This window comes from Populus euphratica, unplaced genomic scaffold (assembly GCF_000495115.2).
Source record: "Populus euphratica unplaced genomic scaffold, PopEup_1.0 scaffold285.1, whole genome shotgun sequence".
Classification (NCBI taxonomy): domain Eukaryota; kingdom Viridiplantae; phylum Streptophyta; class Magnoliopsida; order Malpighiales; family Salicaceae; genus Populus; species Populus euphratica.
This window is the reverse complement of record NW_011500164.1, coordinates 218,366-226,970: the sequence shown is the minus strand read 5'-3', so window position 1 is coordinate 226,970 and position 8,605 is coordinate 218,366. Positions and strand designations below refer to the sequence as shown.

The following is an 8,605-nucleotide window of genomic DNA, read 5'->3' as shown; positions in this document are numbered from 1 at the left end:
CTATACATCTTTATTTTTTACACGTGGAATAAATCTTTGTTTTTTACAGGTGGAGAGATAAGATTCCTATACATTTTTATTCATCATCAAAAGCAAAACCCATATTGGCTACATTTTGAATGAAGGCTAAAACATCATTAAAGTATTCTTAGGATCTGCTAACACTATTATTGATTAGAGAGACCTTCACTTATAGTTCATTTGCCTTTTGAGCCACTGTATCAATTAACATGTTCGTATGTTATATTTTATAATGGAATAAAGTGTTGTCTTGGAGCAGTGCACTATTACTTATGGCTGGTGACTCATTATTTCTATTCACTATCAAAAAAGTCATTTCCAGCTACTGGATCTGATCACTAGCCCTTTAAAGTTCTTCTTGCTTAATATCATGTTCAATTATCTTTTTGTTCATCTGGATATCAAAGATGTTGATGCATTCTTGTCATTCTTTAGATTTCTGCTTTAGTTAACTTAGCTCTTCCTCGACCTCTAGTTATTTTCCTCTCAACTTTTTTAACTCCTCTTCTAGTATTTCTAGCTTATATTAAACCATGGTGACTTGTTCTCTTAGAGCATTTATTCTATCTTAGTAGTAATTCATGTCTGATTCATTTATTTATTTATTTTATTTCTCTTTCATCATGAGTTTGATCTATATACTATGCTCTTAATCTTCTCTCTTCTTTAATGCTGAGATTAACTATCCTATTATTTTCTTTCCCAACTTTCAACCTTTTAACACTATCTCTTTCCTTTTTAAAAAAAGCAATCAGTTCCTTGTCGACATTTGTTTTGCCTTTGGAAGTCTTTTTTAAAATAACTAGATCTATTTTCATCATCAAATATTTGTTCACCAAATCATCGTACTTGATCACCTTTTTTTTCAAATGCTCTTAGATCTCTTATGCAATCTCCTTAAACTTATTGGCTATGTTTTGTTATTCATTAATCATCCATTAGTTGCTCTTTCCTAGTTCCAGGTCTTACATTAATACAATTATCTTTTCATGCCTTTTTTCTTAACTATTAGCTCAAAAGGGCCTTCATCATGTCTTTGTCAACAAGTTCATTTTATAAAAACTCTTGCTAACTCTTGTTATGACTTAGCTTAATTCTAAGTTTGTCTAATTTATCTTACAACTCCTCTTCATTGCTAATTCTTTTTCTTTTAGGTTTTTATCACAAATGGTCTAGCTTTGTCAACTATTATTAGACCTTATTCTTCAAAGCTATCAAATTCTCTAGATAATCCACCATTTCTCCAAACTGAGTATTTAGGACTAATTAGGAATTCAACCTCTTCTTCACTTTTATGAACCAATACAAGCTACCTCTAATCTGGTTTGATAACTTCTAATTTGGCTAAAGAATCGAAATCCTTAAACAACCTAGTATATTTGGCTAAAACCTGGGTTCTTGATACGTGTTTAATTCCCCTAAATTATCTAACAACCAATGAAGGTGAACAACTAATATAACCAAATAGTCCGATCAATAAGGCTCATGTTTTATCTCTGTAATTCATGATATAAAAAGAGTTTCCCATCCTATAGGCTTTCCATATGAAATTATTACAAGGGATAACCTGATATTTTTTTACCCATGCTCTTTCATCCAAGCTATTTCAATCTTTACTCACAACAAGCTTTAAAGGACTCATATTGAACCACCAAAAAATATTGAAAACCACACTTGAAGTTTCTAAATAGCTTATCACTTATATGAACAATAAAGGAAAAAAAAACATCGCATTACACCCTTTCCATGTAACCTATAATGGCTCAGTGACAGGATAGTCTCAGCTATAATAGTTGTAGTGGGGTTGCTCTTTGCTTGATCATATTTAATAAAAGCATTAGTGACTTTAACACTGACAATCTCAACAACTTTTGATAGAAACAACACTAACCCAAAGATGGTAAAGAAAATTGTTTGGTATCTTTCATTTTTGTTTGTCTTTAACCTAGCTTCAATACACTTCCACTTAAAAACTTCCATCAATTGTGTAGTAATTGAACACTTCAACAGTTGTGTCTCCAATTCTTTTTTTGAAATAAACCTTAAGGAAATTCAAAATCTAAGCATGCTTTTTAATAATAGGGGCCATGTTAATGTCTCTAAAGGTGAAACGTATGTAATTTAGGTCTCAAAAATACAACAAGGCTTTGACTACTGAAATTTATACTAGAATCTTCGTTAGAAGAGCAATCCTTCCATATATCCTTTCAAAAAAATTCACACCCATATAACGTATAATTGACACAAGTTTCTCTATATTATTTATAAAATAGTGTACTTTAGTGATGTGTGGTAATTCTTTGGCCATGGTTATTGGGAAATTACCTTCAACTAGTTGCATTATCTTAGATTTTTGCTTATATTCAAAAAAAGTTATGAAAATCATGGTCTTAGCTCAGAAAAATCCTATAGAGTTTAGGATTTTTTATTAGGTTTTCCTTAATATAAAATTAATTATTAAGGAGTCAAACATTATAAGGGTAGGTTTTAGTCATTACATGAGGGGTATATTTATTACATGGTCTTAAAAAAGGTCCATGATCTTCCTAGTAACTACCTCTCATAAAGACAGTATAAAGGTTTTATAAGAAATGGTTTGGGTATAACATGATTGTCATTACATAGTAAGCACTCAAATTATAATTGGGTGTTTCATGAATCTATACCCCTACTGAAAGTCATAAGGCAAACCGATAATCCCTCACCTAACATAAAATAGAGTTTATTCTTTCAAAATTAAAATGCATGGAAGCATAAATTAATAAATTTGAGTCCAACCAGAGATGTTCTTAATGGAGTTATCATCCTATCATGACATACACGATATCAAATGACAAGTCTTCCTTATAAATTAAGGGTGTTTTCGATATGTTGGAATTAATCATAAAATCATGATTTGAAAAGTTAACAAGCCGACACCTAATATTATGGTCAATAGAAAACCTATTGGTTTATAAAATTCTAGATAAGGAGAATAATTATACATGGGGAAGAGATATCACCTATAATCCACCCCACTTATGGTGAGCTCTATTATTGATTAATTGTTTTCTTCTAAATCATGTTTCTATTTATTGATCTATTTAACATTTAAGAAAAGTCTTTCTTAGAAAGAAGATCTCTATCTTAAAAATTTAAGGTAGATCCTTATCAATAAACAAATTTTCTCACTAAACAAAGTATTAAAATATATTGGACTGTCATTTAAACATCATTAATAACATGAGATTATAACCTTAAAACAACAATATATGTCTCAAATCCAAACTTGAACACATATATGTATATTAGTTTAAATATGAACAAATACACCTAATCACCATAGTTATAAAAAACTTTAATAACCAAAGCATAATGTATTAACAAATAGTCAAACAATAATTCAATAAAGCATTAAAAGAGGGAAAGTGGTTGTAACCATTGAGCTACACTGCCCATATCGAAAATTAAAGGTATACCTTATAAAGGGAATGCTAATTTCTTCTTTGGATTATTTGCTTCTTTCATCTAGATTTATAGCTTATTTTCAATATGGGATTGATGTTGACTCTTCCTTTCCTTCTTTCTGAACATAGCATATAATTATTGTAGCTTCTCTTTTAATAAACTCTAGGGTTTTTTTTTTAAATCTTTTTGTATTTCCACCCTTTTCTCTCTCTGTAATTTCTTGTAAAAAAATCCAAATCCCCCTCTGCTCAAGATCATATGCCCTTTTATAAGCAAGCTAATATTAGAAATCTCAAAACTATAGTGTTATTTTCTAAGAGGTTGTTAGGGAAGATTTTTATTCTTTCTTCTCCAAAACCTTCTTTGCCAAAATAGATGGTTTCTAGTCCTATTTTACACACTTGTAAATCAAAATTACATATGGGAGAATAGCTTAGGAGTCTTTGATGTCATGGTGAGTTTTTCTTCCATCATAAATGATTGGGCTTGATACTTTATCAAGATCATTGTGGAGATTAAGCAATAAATGTATATTTATTTACCTTAACCTTGTAAAGGGTATGTAGATTTATCACTAAAAACAAACCATACTAGATTTAAAGGTTTAAAACTCCACATCCATTGATTATATAATGAGCTCTCGATCAGCTTGAATTTACCGATGCATAGATGACTGATCAAAGACAAAATATTATCGAGTTCATTGAGCTAAATGAGGTACAAACATATGACGAGGATAGAGGATTCTTATAAAGAAAATGTTTTTAAGTTGAGTGATGGTGGTTAGAAGCTGCAAGTAGGTTACTTATTTTTTCATTAAAGTCTAAGTGACGCATCGTTTGTTTAAACCATAAAAATTAGGGTTTTTAAATAGGATTTTAAAAAATTTTCAATTAAGTCATTTCCCTTCCAATTTAAGCATATGAAAGCATATGAATCCTCATTTGACCTTGAAACTTCTCAATTATAGCAATTACACCCTTGAAAACCTTGATATAAATCCTTCAATTTGAATTTATTTTACCATTTGATCTCTAGCTTTCAAATTATGTAATTTTACTTTTATCAACTATCAAATTTTTAATTTCTTTTAAGTATACCCTGATTTAATTAGTTTTAGAACGTGAACTCACGCAAAATTATGAATTGATTTGAGTTCAGCATGTATTTGTAATTAATCTCTTAATTTAATTATTTTTAGTCAACAGTTGATTTTCATTATATCTTCGAAAAAACTAGTCAAATAAAACCAATATAGTTTCCGTGATCAATTTTCAGTACCGGTTTTCTTGGTCAACACCTGCACAGAAAACGTAGACAACTGAAGTAGGGTCTTCTGATCAGGTGGTTCCCCACTTAATACAATTAAAATATTGGCAGGAAAATGTGACTTGAACAGAAAATAAACTCCATGTGACCTCCTTCATTTTCATTAACATACATAAACCCAGCACTCATCATACAAAAGCATTAAACAAAAAGATAAAAACTGTTTCAGAAACAAATTGTAAAAAAGAAAAAGAAAACGATTACTAAAGCATTACAAGAGAAAGAAAAGATGTTACAAAGCATTTACCCTTCCGTTCTTCACCAAGACTCTCAAAAAGAAAAAGAACTTGCTCTATAGCATTGATTAGGTAGAACCCGACACGATCTGGAGGTCTTCCCTACTCGTTATCCTCAGCCACTCCCATTGCATTGTTTGCTTGGCCCAACAAGCTGCTTATTGATCGAGCTTTTACCATACCAAACTTCATCTTCCTCCTTGAGATCATTAATGGCTTCTCCTTATCATCTTCATTATATGCAGCACCACTAACTTTATCATCTAAAGAATCCCCCTTAATCTCTTCTTCCTTCAGCGACAATTTATCATCTAAAGAATCGCCCTTAATCTCTTCTTTCTTCATCGACAATAATAATGAAGGGCTCGATAATGCACCATACTCGTCCTTCTTTGGTACAGTTGTAGCAATAGATCGGCTTCGAACACTATTCATACTTCTTAGCCTTCCTTTACCCAAATGATGTTCGCAAAGAGAGTATCCCACAAGGGTTTGCTGGCAACATCTCCATCCTCTTCCATTAACACGACTGCACCGGGATCCCTCCAATAGTGCACCACCCCCAGCCTTCGTTTTTACATTGGAGCTAGCACCTTCTTTTGTTTCCGTGTCATCTTCTTCACTATCACCATTCTGTTGCAAACATTTTTTTTCCATCTTTGTCTTCATTTTGGTTTTCATTTTCTTACTTGTATCCATTGTCGTTTCCTCATTCGATATCCTTTTAAAGCTCCCTCTTCTCTTCTTTAATGGAAATGCCCTGTCTTCCTCACCCCATCTCCCAACTCCTATAGTGCAACCAAACAACAACATAAACACTAAAAATAATTTTATTAATTTTCTGTGTACTTTTGAAATGGGTTTGGAACATAATTATATATCTACCTTGATGGGAAGAACAAGATTGTTGAAGAACTGTGACGTGCACTCCTTCGCTCAAGAAACTTCCCTTCCTGGAAATAAGCCAAACACAGAAATCCAAATCCATGTAATTTACAGCGATAGGAAAAACATAGAGAAACCAGTTAATAAAATGAGTGCAAAATAGAGGAAGATGCGTATGCATATACTGTGGATGGGGGGACCAGCTGCGTCCACCCATGCTAACGTGCACCTCATGGGCATATTAGTTTAGACAAAATGGATTAGATTAGATTAGATTAGATTAGATGGAAGAAGGTATGGTGGCTAGCCAAAGTTCATATAAAAACACTTACAAACAGTATTTCCACTTGCAGTATTTTTACTTTCTTTTCTGTAGCCAAAAAAAAAAAAATCAATTCACAGTCTCTTTATTTTCACCTTTTTCAATACAAGAATTCATGAAAGAAGAGAAGAACATGGATTTAACTTTTTTCACTACTTCCTTACCTGGCATCATTACTCTTCTCTCCTACTTCTCCTTCCTTAATCTCATCACCCTCTTGCAACAAAACCTACAGTAAAATCCCAAGAAATATGGATAATACTAACTCATAACGTAACCTTGATGGGTGCAAATTGACCATATAAAAAGTAGATCCAACAAAATTGACTCTTCAAGTCACATTGAAGCGAAGTGCACTCTCATGTATAAACACCCCACTAAACTTGGATAAAAGTGTTGTGGTAACTTTTTTTTTAAACCAACCAAATTGACAGCCACTATAACTGCTTACCTTGTTCTCTTCTTGTGGTCCAGCATCATGGGAGAAATCATCATGACCTTTGCTTCCACCTCCGATCGGTTGATTTAGTTGATTAGAAGGCAGCTGAAGATCGAAGTATTCATCCTTTTGAGGTTCTTGAAAGAGATTTTGATGTGGGATGTTGTGTAATTGAAGTTGCACCACCGGAGACCGGCTAAGCTGGGGATCTGAGAGAGGTATCGGTGATAGAGAGGAAAGAGGCAAAGGAGCCTTTCTGTTTCTAATCCTCATCGGTGCAAGAAAAGAAAGATTTGATTTTTGAAAGAGAGAAAGGCCTTAACAACAATACAGCTCAAAGAAGTAGAAAGTAGTGATCTTTGAAGGTCAGATTTCATACACAATAAAACCAGAGAAAGAGAGTGCAAAACTACCCAAAAATACAACAACAACAAATATAAGACCAACAAAATGATTTTTTTTTTAATTATAATTATTATATGCTTTAATAACACAACAGCACTCTCTCTCTCTCTCCTTGTCTTTCTCTTACCCCTTCTTTCTCTCTCCAACCTTTATTCGTCGCACCACACGAAGGTTAGGAATGGGAATGGAAGTAAGTATCTTTGTGTATACGGAGGTCATGTTTGCACGTGTGGGGGACCGGTTGAAGAGGTGGCCGGTAAGTGGGCCACACCGTAGTGACGAGGGTTGCCAGGGTGGAAAGACAGAGGAAGATTAAAAAAAAAAAAGCTGGGAGTGGGTAGCAAGTAGATTTATCGTTTATACTTTATAAGTTTACAGAATAGAGGAGAGAGGGTCCGTCACTCACCCAGACCACCCCACACCCCACGCCAAACCCCCAACCCCCCTTTGCTCTCAAGCCTTCAAGTTTAACTGCTGATTATTATTGATAATAATATTGAAGTCCAATTTATCGATCAACCAATCGCATAGTTTTGATTAATGTAAACTTGAATTTGTGTCAACATTTTGGTAGTAAATCGAATTTTTAATAAGTACAAGATAGATATTTTGATATTAGAATGTTTTGGTGTTATGTTTTGAAATTATTACAAATTATATAATAAATATTTATCATTGATATTTAATAATTTCTTTATTTTGTTGGGTGTTCAGAATTTTACAAGAAACACCATCATCCAATTAAAACAGGATATTAATAACGTTGTATTTGAAACTCTGAGTTAAAAAATAAAAGATAGAGTAAGAAATCATATAATAGATTTGGATTAACCAATATTATCGAAACAAGTTAGGATTAGATAGTTAATACTACTAAATCGATTGAAATATTTAATTAAATTGTTTTTGATGGAATTATTTTAATTAAAATATGATTATTAAGTATTTTGATGTCAAATTTAAAATGTGATTCACTCATTTTTTTAGTTAAAAATTTATTGAAAATTATTCTTTAATAAAAATTCATCAACATAAAATATTAACACGATAAAAAATAAATTATAAATTAATAAAAAAATTAAAAAATTAATCTTAATTAATCATTGATTGACATATTTTTGTTAAATTCAATACCCTCTGTGTTTAGTATACTCTTTTCTTTTTAAACTAAGTTTCTTCTTTATTTATTTTTCAATGTTGAACTAAGTTTAATATTTGTAAAGAGACATATGAGTTATAAATTCTTTTAATTTATTAATATTATTTAGAAGTGTATTTAAATAAGGTAGTGTTATTAAAATTTTCAGAGGCTTATTGCAAATATTATTTTTTACCAAGTGCGGAGCAATAAATTTTTTTAAAAAATGACTAATACTTGACAAATACTGAAACAACCTGTAACTTTGTTTTTTTATTTTTATTTTTTTTTTGTAATCTCACCCTTTCTAGTTAGGTACATGAAAAATGGAATTCTTTTTGTAGGAGTTGTCTTTTTCTTATCTTATTTCATCATACATTTAT

At 31.6% G+C, this 8,605-nt stretch overlaps 1 protein-coding gene across 2 annotated transcripts; it reads right to left on the bottom strand.

Annotated features, from left to right (window-relative positions):
* Positions 1-4,862: 4,862 nt before the first annotated feature.
* On the bottom strand, positions 4,863-7,155 carry LOC105111232 (uncharacterized). 2 transcript variants are annotated; one of them, XM_011006543.1, is made up of 5 exons: positions 6,692-7,155; positions 6,405-6,469; positions 5,919-5,986; positions 5,386-5,821; positions 4,863-5,337 (listed from the first exon to the last, which is right to left on the bottom strand). In XM_011006543.1, exons 1-5 carry the CDS (start codon positions 6,950-6,952, stop codon positions 5,136-5,138), a joined length of 1,032 nt encoding a protein of 343 aa, XP_011004845.1. In that variant the 5' UTR covers positions 6,953-7,155; the 3' UTR covers positions 4,863-5,135. The 2 variants fall into 2 exon arrangements, with proteins under 2 accessions (XP_011004845.1, XP_011004844.1); XM_011006542.1 differs by having other exon boundaries at positions 4,863-5,821.
* Between the last annotated feature and the right edge of the window lie 1,450 nt (positions 7,156-8,605).

Coding starts and splice junctions, on each gene's coding strand:
- LOC105111232 (XM_011006542.1), bottom strand. CDS start 6,952: ATGAGGATTAGAAACAGAAAGGCTCCTTTGCCTCTTTCCTCTCTATCA. Junction 6,470..6,691: donor GACCACAAGAAGAGAACAAG/GTAAGCAGTTAT, acceptor ATTTTACTGTAG/GTTTTGTTGCAAGAGGGTGA. Junction 5,822..5,918: donor ATCTTGTTCTTCCCATCAAG/GTAGATATATAA, acceptor GTTGCACTATAG/GAGTTGGGAGATGGGGTGAG.